Source organism: Elephas maximus, chromosome 10 (genome assembly GCF_024166365.1).
Source record: "Elephas maximus indicus isolate mEleMax1 chromosome 10, mEleMax1 primary haplotype, whole genome shotgun sequence".
NCBI classification, from domain to species: Eukaryota; Metazoa; Chordata; class Mammalia; order Proboscidea; family Elephantidae; genus Elephas; species Elephas maximus.
This window is the reverse complement of record NC_064828.1, coordinates 26,776,664-26,795,478: the sequence shown is the minus strand read 5'-3', so window position 1 is coordinate 26,795,478 and position 18,815 is coordinate 26,776,664. Positions and strand designations below refer to the sequence as shown.

General features: G+C 40.5%; 1 protein-coding gene across 1 annotated transcript; it reads left to right on the top strand.

Annotated features, from left to right (window-relative positions):
• The first annotated feature begins 13,688 nt into the window (after positions 1-13,688).
• On the top strand, positions 13,689-14,719 carry LOC126083939 (olfactory receptor 11G2-like). The gene has a single exon (XM_049898031.1). The coding sequence runs from the start codon at positions 13,784-13,786 to the stop codon at positions 14,717-14,719; it is 936 nt and encodes a 311-aa protein (XP_049753988.1). The 5' UTR covers positions 13,689-13,783.
• The last annotated feature ends 4,096 nt before the right edge of the window (positions 14,720-18,815 follow it).

The following is an 18,815-nucleotide window of genomic DNA, read 5'->3' as shown; positions in this document are numbered from 1 at the left end:
TAGAAAGAGGGCTGATTGTTGATAAAAAATGAAAAAGGAAACTGACAGCCACTTGGTATCATCTCATCAAAGTCTTTGATTCTGTTGGCATATATACAAGAATATTCACCGTGGCCTGTTCCTAATATGAAAAGATTAGAACAACTTAAATTCCCATTAGTTAAAGACTGATTAAATTATTGCATTCCATTGAATGGAATACTATACAACAAAGTGGAAAATGTCTTCCTCTTCTGGGAGCCTGTGAGAGTAAATAAATTAAGAAAAATTGAAACTGGCTATATTTAATAATGGTTTTATTATCTTCCTCTGTTACCACTTATTCATCAAAAAACCTTCATTATTCTAGGCACTGAGCTAAAACCAGAATCATATGCAAAATTGGACAAGACATATTTCCTTCCTTGTGGGGCTCACAAACCAGTGGTAAAAGGAGTGAGATGTGCTATAAACATGTTATATGTGGAGTGGTAATTATAATTTCTATTAGAGCTAGTGAACGAACACTACAGATAATAGCCACGAATACTGAGGGGTGATAAAACATGGCAGCTTCTGAAAAATGCATGTACCACCATTTAGGGGGCATTATCTATTTACAAGTACACCATGCTATACAGAATAGAGAAGTGTTCATAGAATTAGAGACTGTAAGGCATCTTGATTTACAATTAATCACCCTATTGACATTTTTCAGAGAAGATTTGTAAACAGGCAATAATTGCATGGAAAGATGCTGAACACCATATGTCATTACCAGTTACAAGTTACTGTCCAATCTACTCGGATCATGGTGACCCTGTGTGTATCAGAACAGAACTGTGCTCTATAGGGTTTTCCATGGCTGATTTTTCGGAAGTAGATAGCCTTTCTTCAGAGTCACCTCTGGGTGGACCCAAACCTCCAACCTTTTGGTTAGCAGCCAAGAGCATTAACTGTTTGTACCACTCAGGTGCTACTAATAAGTCATTAGGGAAAATGGAAATCAAAACCACAAGTGTTGGAGAGGATATGGAAAAATTAGAACCCTCGCGCATTGCTGGTGGAAAGTAAAACAGTTAACAGTTTATCAGTTCCTCCAAATGTTATCCATAGACTTACCATACGAGCCAGCAATTCCACTCCTAGTTATATACTTGAAAGAATTGAAAATCGATACTCAAAAAAATACTTGTATTGGAATGTACATAGGTAACATTATTCATAATAGTCATAAGTTGGAAACAAATACCCACCAACAGATGGATGGATAAACAAAATGTGGTATATACATAAAATGGAATATTACTCAGCCATAAAAGGAATGAAGCTCTGATACATGCTACAATGTGTAAGAACCTCAAAAAAAAAAATTATTGCTAGGTGAAATAAGCCAGGCATAAAAGGTCACATACTGTATGATTCCACTTATATAAAATATCCAGAATAGGAAAATCCATAGAGACAGAAGGCATATTGGTAGTTTCCAGGGGCTTGAGGGAAGGGAGAATAGGGAGGGACATGTTAATGGGTACAGGATTTCATTTTGGGATGATGAAACGTTTTGGAAGTAGGTATAGGTAATGAATGTACCAAATGCCACTGAAAAGCACACTTCCAAGTGGTTACCGTAGGCTGGACAAGTAGGGAGCTTACAGTTATTGCTTAATGAGTTTCTGTTTGGGGTGATGAAAAAGTTTTCGAAATAAATGGTGATAAAGTAATGAAAAACTTCAAGGTTCCAAAGCAAATGTCTAAAATCAAAATCATTCTTCTAGAGAAAGATGAGAATACAAGTAGACTTCTAAAAGCAAAATCATTCTTTCCATAGAAAGATCAGAATGCTTATCAGGTTCTGTGCAAGATTCTTAAGTGCTTTGTTTCTACAGGAAAAAAAAAAACCCAACAAATTATTTTCACTATTGATAGCCCATGTTGAATACTCAGTTGAGCTGCTGAGTTTACATAAATTCATAATTAACAAATAGAGAAACAGGGGAGTTAGCTACAGGATGGTCTTTGCCTGCTATCACTAACAGTATATTACAATGCACAATTGTCTTGAATTTCATCCTTAAAAATAGTTGCCAAGAAATATGAAGAGAAACAAAGAATACTGTGTAGATAAAAAATTATCAGCCATTCTGAAGATTCAGTTTTTGTGTTGCATCCCTTTTTATAACTATTTTTCCATTTGAAATGTGCACTTTTAAAGTAACCATTCCTGGAAATATAAATTCAAGTCGAAGGTTTATTGAAAGTTAATTGAACTTTGCAAGAGGTTTTATCCATCTAAACATTGTAAATGGTGACTAGGTACCTAAGTCAACACACAAAATCTTATTTAACCTATAATGTACCTTCTCATAATACCAATGTATTCCAAGATCTAATCACACTACCAGAAGGGGTAGGAAAGGCAAATAAAAAGGAAGAAACCTAGGCATAGTACACATAGCTACTCTTTCATGCAATTAACTTGTAGATCTGCTACACCAGAAGATATGAATTCAGAACTTTGGATATATCACCACACACAGATAAGGTGGAGGACTCTGCTTTCAATCATTCAGGGTGTTCTCTCATGCCTTGCAGAGGGTAAAAGGACTCTCTCCACAAATATGTGTCTGGAATATTGTGTACAAATAGGTAAATATGCCTGGCACGTCGAGGAGGGGGTATGCACTGGAAACTCTGAGGGGCAAGATTTGAAAGGTGGGTTAAGCTGCATTGCAGGGGCCTTATTGACCAAGCTAAGGGCTTTGAGTTTATGTTGCAGGCAGGGGAAACATCAAAGAGGCTTAAACAGGAAGTGAATGCGTAAGATGAAAAGTTGTTCAGTGTGTGCGAAGGGACAGGAGATGAATTATGCCGAAAGACCTACCCTTTTGAGGGATGAAGAAATCTCAGAGCCCAACCCCAGTTGCTGGTTCTCTGAGCATTGCTGTAGAATGACGCTGCTATGACCCTGTTGACCAAGGTTGTCCTCAGGTCTGGTAAGTGTCCTATAAGAGGCAGTTTCTTCTGGGGACCTGTTGTGACTCAGTGGCTCTAACGCAGTGAGAGAGGGAAAGATCCCTGTGGAGGCCATCCTACTCCTGGGAAGTGAGTGATTCCTGCTAAAACTGCCCAACCCCTTGGCTGAGGTCCCAGTCAATCTCCTCTTTCTGGTAGGGAGAGGGGGATTTTTCCTCAGAACCCACAGTTGACATCACTTCTCAGAAGTCAAAACATAAACTCCTGCATACAGACATCTTATCCTGGGTTGTGTTCCACAGAATTTCGACTGGGCACATGGTGTATTCCGAACAGGTTTGATGATTGGCTGACAAATCTATTGATTGCATCTCGGGTCATCTCTGAGAGATTTAAACCCAGTAAAAAGTATTATTCTTCCACTACTGGGGAGAATAAAGGCAGAACCAAAGGCACAAGTGTCTCCAGAGAAGGTGGAGTGAACAAGGGGATAACTTGTGCAAAATTGCCTAATGGCCCCGTTCTTCTAGAGGCAATAAATGAATCCTCAAGGAGCAAAGGGTAGGCTCTTCTTATAACCCCTGGGTCCAACAGGAAATAACAACTCTCGGAGGTGGTTATCACAAAGACAGCTGCTCTGCTCTCAGAAAAGCCTGCAAGAAACTGACTGAGAAGCTTTGATTGAAATTCCCTTTTCTGCTTCAGGAGAGAAGGTGACGTAGTGATTGGGGGAGAAAACATATTAAAATATAGCTGAAGACCTGTGCCTCTGAGAAAATGTTCCTGTTAGCTCTGCTATGGCTTTACACAAAACATCCAATATTTATATGTCAGACATTGACAAGGTGTTTCCACATGCTCCTCATTTGGCAGTCTTCATCACAACCCTTTGAGAAAGGCATTATCATTTCCACTTTACATTTGAGGAACGAAGAGGCAAGAAATAATTGGCTTAAAAAGAAAAGAAATAATTGGCTTGTAGAATTTCCCACACATAGCAATGTTAGTGCTGGAACTCAAACCCTGTTTCCAACTTCAAATAAAGTGCTTATTCCAGTACACCACAGCTACGGCTTATCAGCAATGAATGAGTAAACATATTTCCAAGGACTTTCAAAAAAAGAATTTATATTACGGCATAAAGGGCTATACATCACTTACTGGTGGGCAGGCTGTTTACAAATATTACTCATTTATCCCTCCAAACACCCGGTGTGGTCAGTACTTTTATTCTCTGCATTTTACAGAAGAGGAAAGCAAAGCATAGAGAGGTCAATAATGTATCTAATATCCCACAGCTAGAAAGTGGTGGCAGATCTGAACTCAGATGATCCAGCTCTGGAAGCAGTGTTCCTCCGCAGAGGTACCATCGAGGCATAGGATTATGCTGACAGGGCAATTGTCTGAACTGGCTCCTGAGAGAAGCTTACTAGTGAGGATGACAAGACTGTCACTTGCCTGCAGCTTCCGGACCTAGCTTCAGGGAAAAAGAAATTTCAGGGAAATGTCCTCTCTTACCTTGCATGTAACACATACAGCATGTACAGCATCCCGACTTCTGGGTGCTAACTTAACAAGTTAAAAAGTGAAGCTTGTTTGCTGGGTTTTATTCATTTCCTCGGTTCAAGCAGCCTATGTTCATAGACACGGCCTTGAGGTCCCTGTACACATGTTCCCACTACCTGGACAGCAGCTCCTTCTGCTGCCAAGTCAGAGGAAACTGCCAACTTTGACAGACCAGTGAACACAATGGCTGCTTTCTATGCGCAGGAGCCAACTAAGGAGGGTTGAGTAACTCTTCCATTAGCATTGGCTTAAGGATATACCAGACATTTTTTATGCCCTGGACCTCAGAGGTAAGGTGTTATTTCAGTTCTAAATGCATTTAGTGTCAAGGTAGGTCCCTTTTGAAATTTGTGAAGCTCAGCACACCAGAGTTGGACCCTCGTTGTCCGGTGGGTTGAGCATTCTATTAGCTGATGCTTCCTGGATGTGTTAGTTTTGTAAAATTTTGTCTTTTTTTCCCCTTATTTCTGAGATAAGCCTTTCAAGCATAATTATGGCTTCCCTTTGTGATAGTTAGTGGGCCCTGATGATTTTGTTTTGATTTTCCCATGTCATATTTGGAAAACTAGAAGTTCCCCATGTAACCTAGTGGAAAGCTGCCCACAATAAATCACTTATATAGTTCGCTTTGGTATATTGTCACACCACAGATTGGTGGCATCACAGTGCCAGTTGCCTCATTGGTGGCCTGTATTACCAGATCATATTTCTCCACATTACCAACCAAAAATTTAAAGGCACTCAATTAGTACGCATGCATTCCAATACAGAAAACATGCCATCAAAAAAAAAAAAAAAATTAAGGAGAAAAAAAAACATAATAACTAGAGGGGTAACAAAATAGCCTAGTGGAAACATCTTTGCTTTTACCCATACTTAATTTTATTAGATTTAGTATAACCTATTTTTACACATTTCCCATTTTCCAGGACAGTCAGGCTTATATGCAGAGAACAATCCTAAAAGAGAGCTGTCCTGAATCCTGAATCTTGATATATAATTAATGCAATATCCAGCAAAGGTTTTCATTCCAGGATTATACCATATAAATCGATCACTTCTGGATTTGCAAGTCTAGCTGTCATGTGTATCTTGGGCAATCCTGGAAGAGCAATAAACATCTCAGAAGTGACAGGATTAAGAATGATGTACTCCAACTTCCATTTTAGATGCAAGAAAAAAAAAAAAAAAACTCAGGATCTCAGAAGCCCTGGTGGTACAGTGGTTAAGCACTCGGCTGTTGACTGAAAGGTCAGCAGTTGAAACCCACCAGCTACTCCGTGGGAGAAAAGACCTGGGGATCTGCTCCCATGAAGATTGCAGCCTAAGAAACCCTATGGGGCAGTTCTACTCTATCATATAGGGTTGCTATGAGTCAGAATAGACTCGGCAGCCCACAACAACAAACCATAGAAGAAGTTAGTTAAAAACAAAAAACAGCAGAATTTAGGCCCTAGTTTTCCCACTCTCCCAGCCTGCCTCCCACCTCTTTCTAGTGTTATGGATGGGACTGTAATTAACTTTAGCAGCTGGAGGGGTAATCAGCTAAAAAAGTGTAGCTTTTATTGCCAAGACCATTCAGTCTTGCACAACGCCCTTTCAGATGAATTCTCTGAAACCTGTATCAACACTCTAGTATCTTCAGGTAAACAGAGCATTTCTTAGATGTCTCATTCCCACAAGCTTTACTCATGTGTTTTTTAAGATTCACGTGGTGTAAAAATCACTTTTATATGAATAATATTGCTTTAAGGTTTGGAAAATGTTTATTTCAAAATATCCCCTTTTTATAGATGGAAACTGGCTTTTATTTTCTTCACTATAATTCATGCATTTTCCAAAGTTCCTACAATTAACATATTTTACAATTAGAAATTTTTTTATTTTATTATTTTTTATTGAATTTTAGATGAAGGTTTAGAGAACAAACTAGTTTCTCATCAAACAATTACTATACACATAATTGTATGACATTGGCTAACAACTCCACGGCATGTCAACACTCTCCCTTCTCAACCCTGGCTTCCCTATTACCACATTTTCTGTTCCCTCCTGCCTTCCAGTCCCTGCCACAGGGCTGTGTGCCCCTTTAGTCTTGTTTTGTTCCATGGACCTGTTCAATCTTGGCTGAAGGGTAAACCTCAGGAGTTGCCTCATTACTGAGCTGAAAGAGTGTCCCGGGACCATACTATCAGGGTTTCTCCAGTCTCTGTCAGGTCTTTTTTTTTTTTGAGTTAGAATTTTGTTCTACATTTTTCTCCAGCTCTGTCCGGGACGCTTTACTGTGATCCCTGTCAGAGCAGTCAGTGGTGATAGCCAGGCACCATCTTGTTGTACTGAACTCAGTCTGGTGGAAGTCATGGTAGATGTGGTCCATCAGGTCTTTGGGCTAATCTTTCCCTTGTGTCTTTAGTTTTCTTCATTCTTCCCTGATCCCCAAGGGGTGAGACCAGTGGAGTATCCTAGATGGCCACTCACAGGCTTTTAAGACTCCAGATGCTACTCATCAGAGTAGAATGTAGAACATTTTCTTTATAAACTCTTAGGCCAATTGAGCTAGAAGTTCCCTGAGACCATGGTCCCCACAGCCCTCAGCCCAGCAATTCATTCCCTCAGGGAGTTTGGATGTGTCTATGGAGCTACCATGGCCTTGCCTTGTACAGGTTGTTCTGGCTTCCCCAGCATTGTGTACCGTCTTACCTTTCACCAAAGTTACGGCCCATCTTTTGTCTATTAAGTGTTTTTCCATTCCCACCCCTTACCTCCCTCGTAACCATCAAATATTGTTTCTTTTTGTCTGTAAACATTTTCATGAGTTTTTATAGCAGTGATCTCATACAATATTTGTCCTTTTGTGAATGACTTATTTCATTCAATATAATGTCCCGTGCTGAGTTCCTTTTGTTTGTGGATTTCTTTTGTTTTTGTAGATTTTGTTTTTATTGAGACTATGTTTTTCTTCTTTATTTTGGTGAGTAGTCTGTTAACTTTTTATGGTTACCTTGAAATTTATCCTTACCTTCCTAGGTTTGAACGAGTCTACTATTACTTGATATCACCTTGCCTTCCTCTCCATTAGAGAGTTCTATACCTATACCGTTTATTCCCTCTTTTATTGTTATGACATTGTTGTCATTTACAGATTAACTTCTCTGGTTCCCTGTTGCAATTATTTTGGTTTTGTATAGTCCTTGAGAGTTCATTTCCTAGATTGGGATCTAGCTGGTGCAATCTTGCATCCTAGATTCAGGCTGTGGTCTCATGTTGTTTGTTCTCAGACTGAAGGACTCCCTTTAATAATTATTTTAAGTTTGGTTTGGTTTTTACATATTCCCTTAATTTCTGTTTATCTGAAAATGTCCAAATTTCACCATCATATTTGAATGAAAGTTTTGCAGGATATATTATTCTTGGTTGGCAATTAATTTCTTTCAAGGTTTTATATATGTCATCCCATTGCCCTCTTGCCTGCATGGTTTCTGACAAATAATCAAAGTTTGGTCTTATTGTTTCTCCTCTGTGTGTGACTTTTTGTTTTTCTTGAGCTTCTTGCAGGATTTTTTCTTTGTGTTTGATTGTCATGAGTGTGATTATGATATGCCTTGGTGTTTTTCTTTTGGGGTCTGTCCTACGTAGGGTTTGTTGACCTTCCTGGATGGCCAGCTTTTCATCATTCATATTAGGGACGTTTTCTGTTGGCAATTCTTCAATGATCCTCTCTGTGTTTTCTGTTTTCTCTCCTGGCTCTTGAACTCCGATCACTCACATATTTTTGCTTTTGATTTTACCCCACATAATTCCCAAGGTTTCTTCATTTATCTGTGTTCTTTTTTCAGATTTTTCCTCAAAGCTGTATCCAGTTTTGCTGATTCTGTCTTCCATCATTTCAAATCTGCTCTTCAGCCCTTCTATTATACTGTGCATTTCTGAAATCTTGTTGTTTATCTTTTGGATTTCTAATTGCTGTTTTGGTATGATTTCTAGTTGTGAATTTATTTTGGCATTTTGTTCCTGTATTACTTTACTGAATTGTTCCAATTTTTTTTTATCTGTATATTCCATGAATTTGTCTGCCTTTCCCCAAAATTTGTCTGTTTTTTCTTAATTTTTGCTTCAACTCTTGGATTTCTCTGAATACTAGAGAATTCAATTCTCTGTCAGGTAGTTCTAGTTCCTTTTCTTCTACTTGAAAGTTATCTGGTGTTTAATTTTGGATGCCTACTGGACCCATCCTGTCCTGTTTTTTAAATATGTTTTTATATTGTCTGCTGTCTTTGGGACATTCAGTAGTTATTTTCTTCATTTCTTGATTGTAGATTTACTTGTTTTGTCCTGCTTTTTTGTTTTATTTGGTTATGTCTGAGCAGATGGGCTGTGCATTCTTTGTTGTTTGCTGGTCTGTAGTCATGATACTTTTCACCTCCTGTTCTAATGGGCAGGGACAGTCATTCAGCTATGGTGCAGCGGGGCAGGCCCAGCTGAAGGGGAGGGTCTAGGAGGGGTTGTTTGTGGCACATACTAGGGCCGAAAGGGTGGGCCAGGAATCAGTGTTGGGCAGGTTCCAGTAGGCTGTGCCTGTGTTGCTTGGGAGTGTGATGTTCAGTGCATGGTGCAGGTAGTCAGGAAAGAGGGTGGAGGTGGTGATGTGCAGAGCTAACAGGGGTGTGGGAAAGAGGAGAGAGGAGAGAAAAATAGGAGCTGAAAACAAACAAGCAAATAAAGAAAGACAGGGAAAAAAAGAGTGCTAAGGGAGCTTCCCATTGGAGTGGAGAGATGAGAAACTGAGAAATGGAGAAAACCAAAAAGAAAAATTAAAAATGGAAAAAGAAAGAAAAAAATAACTTGATAAAAATTTGGAAAAGAAAAAAAGAAAAGGCCCCGGGGGTGCTGGAGTCCCACTGCTGGGGCTGCTAAGATTGCAGAAGTGGCTCCCAGGCTGCGTAATACAGTCTGGCTACAGGGGGTATAGATGTCACATAGCACCAGGTATTCAGGAGACAGGAAAATAAGATAAGTGTAGAGAGATGAGACCTGAGAAATGAAGGCAGACAGAAAGGGAAAAAGAGGGAGAAAAGAAAAGAAAGAAAGAAAAAAAAGAAATGCCCCCAGGGATCCCACCTATGTCCATGCTCAGATTGGGAGAGTGGCTCCTAAGCCTTGCAGTGCAGCCTGGCTAGATGGGGCTCCCAAGCTGCAAAAAGAAAAAGAAAACAAAAAACAAAACAGAACAAAGCAAAAAACAAGGAGAAAAAAAGCCCCAGGGATCCCACCAGCATGGCGTCACAGGCCAGGTGAGTGGTTTCCCAGTTGAGCGTGGCTTCACAGCTTTTCAAGGAGAAGCAAAGATGGCACACGGAGCCAGGTTCTCCAGAGAAAGGAGGAAAAGGTGTTAGGAGGCACAGACAATACCAAAGGAGACGGAAAGAACCAACATCAGCTCAGGGGCTATGGGATTGTGGACAGGGCGAGTCCAAGCCGCCTGAGGCCAAAGCAGTGCCTCCAGGCTAAGAGACTGCTGCTGGCTGGAAGCAGAGGAGGCCGAAGGCGGGAGGAAAAAAAAAAAGAAGGGGAGAACTAGAAAAGCGTATATCCTCGCTTGTTACCAGGTGATCTGTCTCCTGCTGGGAATATCATGAAGCTGCTTTTCCATACTTCTGTTCCCGGGATCTCCAACGTGGGCGGGGCGAATCAAAGCAGCACGAGTGCTGCACTTCACTGAAGGAAGAGCCACTGCAGCCAGCCCGGAAGCTCAGAGGTAGAGAGAGAATGGGGAGAGAATGGGGGGTGGGAAAGCGTGTATAGCCCGTTACTGGATGCTCTGTCTCCTCCTGGGAGTTCTGCGAAGCTGCTTCCCCATGTTCCCTGTCTGCTAATCCTGTACAGGAGTCCCAGATGCCGGATCCGTGCTACATTAGCTGTGGGGCCTTCCAAAGGTATCTCTCCTTGCTCTCCGTCTTCTGTCAGTTTCTTATCCCATTGGGTGCTTGGCTGAGTCCTCTCTTCATTTGGCACTTAAGGTTTCAGGAATGACGTTTATCTCTGTTTTACTCAGTTTTTTGGATCTTTGCTGTGGAGGGATGGCATGGTGCTTTTGTGTATGGTGTTACGTGGCTGGAAGTCCATAGAAAAAAAATTTTTTTTGAAAAAAGAGTAGAACTATCCAGTTATAAAACAATATTTACTAAACACCTGCTTCGTGCTATATTCTATAATAAAACAGTGAAAGCAATAGATAAGGGCATTGCCCTCATTCAAGTATCAGACAGACAATAAGCAGAGAAACAAAATAATTTGATATTTATGAGTACTAGGAAGAAAATAAGGTGCCTTGGTGGTGCAATGATTAAGGGCTCAGCTGCTAACCAAAATGTTGGCAGTTTAAACCCAGTGGCTCCACAGGAGAAAGACCTAGCAATCTGCTCCCACAGAGATTAGTCTAGAAAACCCTTTGGGGAAGTTCTACTCTGTCACAGGGGGTCACTATGAGTCAAAATTGACTCAATGGCGTCTAATAACCACAACAACATCAGGAAGAAAATAAATAAAAGTTATGGGTAGAGAATGGCAGGAAAGATTACACATGGCATGCAAGGAAGGCATCCCTGAGGATATAATGCTTAGGTTGAAAACTGAAGAATAAGAACTCCAAAAGGGAGTTGCAGGCAAAGAGAACACCTAGAGCAAAGAACCTGGTCAAAGAAGGACTTGGCTTCTTCTAAAAGAAAAGCCAGTTGTCATGGAGCCAACTCCAACTTACAGCGACCTCATGTGTGTCAGAGTAGACCTGTACTCCACAGGGTTTTCAATGGCTGATTTTTCAGATCACCGGGACTTTCTACCATGGTGTCTCTGGGTGGACTTCAACCTCCAACCTTTTGGTTTTCAGTCAAGCACGTTAACCACTTGCACCACCCAGGCACTCGGGACTGAAAGAAGGCCCCTGTAACTGAAGAAGTGGAAAGGGGTGAGATAGATGGTAAAATAGGCAGAGGCCAGATCCTTCAAGGGCCCATTAACCATAAAATTGAGCTTTTGTTTTATGTCATTCTAGGTTTAAAGAGAAGTTACTGAGTAGTTTTTTTCCCTAAGTTTTATTTCTTTTATTGTTATTGTTGAGAATGTTACTGAATATTTTTATGAGAAGTAATGACATGATCTGATGTACATGATTCAAAGGCTTGGCTGCTGCATAGAGAATGGATTGTACAGCAAGTCCTTCAGGAGGCCTTTGTAGTGATCCAGAGAAACAATAATGAACTAGGGGGTTGCAGGGAAGAGAGAGAAACAAGGCATCAAGACGTATTTTAGAAATAAAGATGCTAGGAGCTGCAGCTAAATTGAGTATGAAGGATAACAGAAAGGGAGGAGATGGGACATTAAAACGAACAGAAGGAAAAAAAGAAAGACCTCAACCATCCATACTTCCAGTAATGGGATGGCCAAATAGGTGATTGCCTATAAATTATCATTTGAGGAAAATCCACAGAACTGTCTGGAGGAAAAAAAAAAACACTATTAGCAACAGATTCCTTGAATTGATCATTAGCACTGAATTATATTGTTTTTGTTAGGTGCCATCCAGTCAGTACTGACTCATTGCAATCCTATGTACAACAAAACGAAACACTGCCTGGTCCTGCACTCTAAGATAATATTAACACTCAAGATTAATATTATGAACTTAGAGTCTTGATAAAATTTTTGTTTTGTTGTAACTTCTGAGACTAGATACCTTGAGTTCCTCAGTTATGTCAAGTTTTACTTTGTGTCACTTCTGTCACTTTTGAGTCAGTGTGCCATGTAACTAATGACCACAACGTTATTTTTAAAAACATTCTACAAAAAGACAAGGACAAAGAAAATAAAGACTTACGTATCAATTGCTACATGTGGGGGTGTTCCTGATCCTAAATGAAGATACTACAGAGTCATTTTGAAAATAAGAGATTTTTTGTGAAATCTGCTTTCAGCTGTCCTTCATGAATATACAGTTGTTTGAGACTTAATATGATCCCCTAGACAGATGTATTTAAAGACCAAGTGAAAACATATAGAAGAGGTAGTTCATAGAGCATCCAACTTCTCCTCCCTCACTGACCCAGGTGGAGATCAAAAAAGCCCTGGGGTAATATAAACTAAGGTGAGATGGTTAGAACCTTGGGAGACTTTTTTATTGGCTGTGTGAGTCCCCCTTGCTGTGGAAATCAAATAATGTCTTAAACAAATTTGACCAAAAGAAAGGAACTTTTTGTGAATTATTTGAGCTTCAAAATTATACCCTCCCCCAGTCCCCCTCACTAAATTTTTCCCTCTCCTAACACAACTCTCTAATCACCCATATCCTTACCTGGCAGGGGGATATCTGGAGAGAGCCTTATATAAGTGGTTACCTATAAGAGTAACTACCTGCTTCTGCAACTTTATGCCCTTTGTCCTGAGGGGTCTTATAAACCTGGAATATTCCTATTAGGAGTTACCCCTAATAGAGACTCTTTAGTGTCTTAAGTCACAGTTCGAAAATCTTACATTTGAGATTGTATATACCCGGTAAGGGCAACAGATAACCCTTGTGTTCCTGTTAATATCCTAATTTAGTAAGGGCTATATTCAGAGGCACCTGGGAAGAAAGGGCAGGCAATCTACTTCCCAAAAATCAACCATTGAAAACCCTATGGAGCACAGTTCAACAGTGAAATGAATGGGGTTGCCATGAGTCAGAGTTGACTCTGATATAGATATTGATATGAATTTTTATATATATAGACATATCACAACGTAGATGTATATATTTATACCTCTTTATATACATATATATCATACTTAGGAGAGTACACACACACATAACCATGTCAAAAATCAACTGGATGGCACACAACAAAGACAACATATCTCTCTATATACATATATATTTTATTTAGGGGAATACACACACACACTTATCTTTATCTATGTATATATACATATATACATAGATATACAGATATTCTACTAAGTATACAGTCTAATATAATTTCCAAATTTCTCTAAGACACTCTCCTTCAAGAGCTTATCAATTCTGAACAAAATTTAATTGAACAGCAATGAAAATATGAATGAGAGCAAAAGAGCAAGCCAGGACGATATTTCGGAATTAAAGAAAGAGTAGCAATTGATACATAAGTCTTTATTTTCTTTCCCAAGAATCTTTAAATATAAATCTGGGTCCCCATCTGTTGTTACAGTGTTATTCCATATTTTCTGGTCTGTTACAGCTCACAGACACATGAAAATCTTCAACACCCCCAACAACTCTGGCACCGTCACTGGCTTCATCCTCTTGGGCTTCCCCTGCCCCAGAGAGGGTCAGGTCCTCCTCTTTGTGCTCTTCTCTGGTGTCTACCTTCTGACCCTCATGGGGAATGGTTCCATCATCTGTGCTGTGTGCTGGGATCGGAAACTCCATACACCCATGTACATTCTACTTGCCAACTTCTCCTTCCTGGAGATCTGCTATGTCACCACTACCGTCCCCAATATGTTGGCCAGCTTCCTCTCTGAGACCAAGGTCATCTCCTTCTCTGGGTGCTTTCTGCAGTTCTATTTCTTTTCCTCCCTGGGGTCTACAGAATGCTTTTTCTTAGCAGTTATGGCATTTGATCGTTACCTTGCCATCTGCCAGTCATTGCATTACCCCACTGTTATGACTGGACGTCTCTGCACCAATCTTGTGGTCAGCTGCTGGATACTTGATTTCCTCTGGTTCCCAGTCCCTATCATCATCATCTCCCAGATGTCCTTCTGTGGATCTAGGATTATAGATCACTTCCTGTGTGACCCAGGTCCTCTGTTGGCACTCACCTGTCCCAGAGCCCCGGTGATAGAGTTCCTCTGGATGATTTTAAGTTCTCTGCTCTCATTTATTCCTCTCCTCTCTATCATGGGGTCCTATGCTCTGGTTCTGAGAGCTGTATTGAGGGTCCCTTCAGCATCTGGACGAAGAAAGGCCTTCTCCACTTGTGGATCCCATTTGGCTGTGGTTTTACTCTTCTATGGTTCAGTGATGGTCATGTATCTGAGCCCAACATCCAAGCATGAATCTGGAATGCAGAAGATTGTGACCCTGTTTTATTCTGCTGGAACCCCACTCATCAATCCTGTGATCTACAGTCTGAGGAACAAAGATATGAAATATGCTCTGCAGAAATTTCTTGGAACATAAAAATTAAAACCTTGGCACCACCTCCAATATATATTGCTAAGTGAATAAATGAATGTCAGTATGTAAACTGCTATTTATGTATAAAAAATATAAACTCGTGTGTGTGTGTTTAAAAAAAAAAAATCTTTCAAATGACCGAGAAGAAACCTAGCAGTGGTTGCATCTGGGAAGAGAGGACGTCTTAGATATAATGAAAGGAAAAAGACTTATTTTCACTCTGTACCCTTTGGTACCTTTTGAATTTTGTACCACATACAATATTCTATGAGGAAGAAGAAGGACGAGAAGGGAAAGAAGAAAGATGATGTGTCTACTAGTAAATTTTCTGAGAATTGAGACAATTCCTGGTTTGTTGGGGAATCTAGAAAGTAAGCTAATGGAAAAATGAAGGTGCCAGGACCTGAGAACCTACAGACATTTCACCAGACTTGTTGTTTTTGGAGAAGGTGGGAATTACTTTGTCCTCTGAGGAAGTGTGAAGGAAATTAACTATGATAAAGTTTTAAGTGGTCTTTTTTCAGGATTGTTATTTTTTATCTTCTTTACTCATTAAAAAATACTTAATGGGAGGCGGGGCCAAGATGGCTGACTAGGTAGACGCTACCTCGGATCCCCCTTGCAACAAAGACTCGGAAAAACAAGTGAATCGATCACATACATGACAATCTACGAACCCTGACCATCAAACACAGATCTAAAGAGTTGACCTGAGTGACAGGTGAGCGAAAAGCTGCGCCCTGAACCAGCGACCCCTTCTGGAACCCGCGACCCGCTCCACAGCCTTGAGCCCTTGAGGTTTTCTGGTGCCAAGTAGCGGGGCTGATAGCGGCTTGCTGAGGCGGGGCAGAAACAGGACACAGCCCTAACCCCTAGCCCCCCTGGGGTAACCTCCGTAGAGTCTCAGACAGCACAAGCAAGCTGCACACTGACACGGCTAAAGAGAGAACGAACGATCAACCACGGGGAAGCAGCGACTGTTTTCGGAGCCTGGAGCCAATGTCTCAGTCAGAAAACCTTGGTACCGGGCTTTGGACTGGGTGCAGGGGAGCTGAGCACGGCATCCTGAGATGGTGCAAATCTGGGGCACAGCCCTAGCCCCCAGAAGTGACCTCAGGGGAAGCCCAGCCAGTGCATGCAGGCAGCTCAGCGATGCGGCTGACAGGAGAAGTCACCGGGAGGCAGCGACTGGTTTGGGAGCCAGGAGTGCAGCGTGCCAGCTGGGGAACCTTGGCGCTGGGCTTTGGCCTGAAAGCAGAGGAACTGACCACGGCTTCTGAGACAGCACAAGCACAGGATGCGGGCATGACCCTTGGGGGCAATCTCAACCCAGCCAACGCACACAGGCTACACACCCCTCAGGAATCTCAGATAAAACAGTCATCACCAAACAAGATAAGTTACTTCGTCTATATTCCTGGGTGCTACTCTCTCTCCTATCTATCTGATACCTCCCCTCCCCTTCCCAGGTGGCTTCATTAACATTGGAATTTCCTGGGCCAAAGATTGAAGTGCTCTGGGGTTTTTTTGGTTTGTTTGCTTTGTCTTTTCCTAACACATTCTCCTGGCCTGAGAGAAAACTAAAATTCTCCTGGCCTGAGAGAAGCAGCTACAAAAAAACCAGGGACCAAGAATCCTTCCCTGACTTCCCAAAATTGGACTAAAAATACAGAACCACCTCCAGCCAAGCATATGAGATCCACAGTCTTAGGCTTTCATCCCTACAGGGAACAAGGTGGCTATTATAATGCAAAAGCAATTCTAATAGTGATCTGACTGTAATTGTTTTAGCAGACTACTGGAAAGACAATTTTCCTGGGTCTGATATCTCTACCTATTAAACAGAGCCCTCACTGACCCACAACGGGGAACTGAGGGCTGAAGCTCCACCCAAACCACCTCACCTCCTGCCATAGGGGTCTGAGGATAGTGACATCTACCAGTCTGTAGAGGTACATGCATTGGGGGCCTAAGGTACAGCTGCAGAGCCCACCCACCAAAGTGCTTTAGGAATAGAGACACACCTACCTCACTGGCACTTGGGGGAAGCCTGTCAGCATCCTGTCCCCCCTGGAGTGTGACCCCCTGCTGCTTCTAGAATCTGGTGTACACAACTATCACCACTTCTCCTCTAAGCGAATAGGTGACAGTCTACCCCACACACTTGGTGACCCCAAATCAGATTCTACTCAAGAATAGTGAATGGACTCTTAGGCTTATATTTCTGGTAACGGACCAAACCAGCTGGTAAGAGGATATAAGTGATTCAAAGGCTATAACAATCAAGACAGTGCAATCTAGTAGCCCATCTACATATATTGAAAGAAAACAAACCAAGATAAGACTCAGTGAGCAAATATAAAATAAATCATTACAATATCTCATAGATGGCTTGGAGACAGCAGTTGATATCAAACTATGTAAAGAAGCAGATCATGATTGCTTCTACAACTCCCCAAATTAAAGAATCAAAATCTTTCCCAAATCAAAATACAATCCTAGAATTGCCAGATGCAGAATATAAAAAAGTAATTTACAGAATGGTTCAGGACATCAGGGATGATCTCATAAAGGAAATAAGGCAATCTATAGAAAAAGCCAAGGAACTCACTGATAAAGCAGTTGAAGAAATCAAAAAGATTATTCAAGAACATAGTGGAAAAATTAATAAGCTGCAAGAATCCATAGAGAGACAGCATTCAGAAATCCAAAAGATTAACAGTAAATTACAGAATTAGACAACTCAATAGGAAGTTAGAGGAGCAGAATAGAGCAATTAGAATGCAGAGTGGGGGACCTGGAGGATAAGGGAACTGACACCAATATAGCTGAAAAAAATCAGATAAAAGAATTAAAAAAAATGAAGAAACCCTAAGAATCATGTGGGACTCTATCAAGAAGAATAACTTCCGTGTGATTGGAGTTCCAGAACAGGGAGGGATAACAGAAAATACAGAGAGAATAGTTGAAGATCTGATGCAGAAAACATCATGAAAGACAAAAGGATATCTATCCAAGATACTCATCGAACCCCATATAAGATAGATCCAAAAAGAAAATCACCAAGACATATTATCATCAAACTTGCCAAAACCAAAGATAAAGTGAAAATTTTAAAAGCAGCCAGGGATAAAAGAAAGGTCTCCTACAAAGGAGAATCAATAAGTTCAGACTACTCAGCAGAAACCATACAGTCAAGAAAGCAATGGGATGACATATATAGAGCATTGAAGGAGAAAAACTGCCAGCCAGGCATCATTTATCGAGCAAAACTCTCTCTCAAATATGAAGGTGAGATTAAAACATTTACAGATAAACGCAAGGTCAGAGAATTTGCAAAAACTAAACCAAAGCTACATGAAATACTAAAGGAAATTTTTTGGTCAGAAAATCAATAACATCAGATACAAACACAAAACAAGGTCTCAGAACAGAACATCCTGATATCAACTCAAATAAGGAAATCACAAAACAAATTAAGATTAATTTTAAAAAGAAAAAAATGCTCAAAACAGGGAATCATTGAAGTCGTTATATAAAACATCGCAATAATCAAAAAGAGGGACTAAATACAGGAGGCATAGAACTGCCATATGGAGAGGAAAACAAGGCGATATAGGATGATACAAGTTAAGTTTTTACTTAGAAAAACGGGGGTAAACATTAAGGTAAACACAAAGAGGTCTAACAATTCCATCACTCAAAATAAAAACCGAGGAAAACATAATGACTCAGCAAACATAAATTCAACTACTATGAAAATGAGGAACACACAATTTACAAAGAAAAATGTCTCAGCACACAAAAGTAAGTGAAAAAATGAAATTGTCAACAACACACACAAAAAGGCATCAAAATGACAGCACTAAACACATACTTAACTATAATTACACTGAATGTAAATGGACTAAATGCACCGATAAAGAGACAGAGAGTCTCAGACTGGATAAAGAAACACGATCCATCTATATGCTGCCTACAAGAGACACACCTTAGACTTAGAGACACAAACTAAAACTCAAAGGATGGAAAAAAATATATCAAGGAAACAACAATCAAAAAAGAGCAGGAATAGCAATATTAATTTCTGAAAAAAATA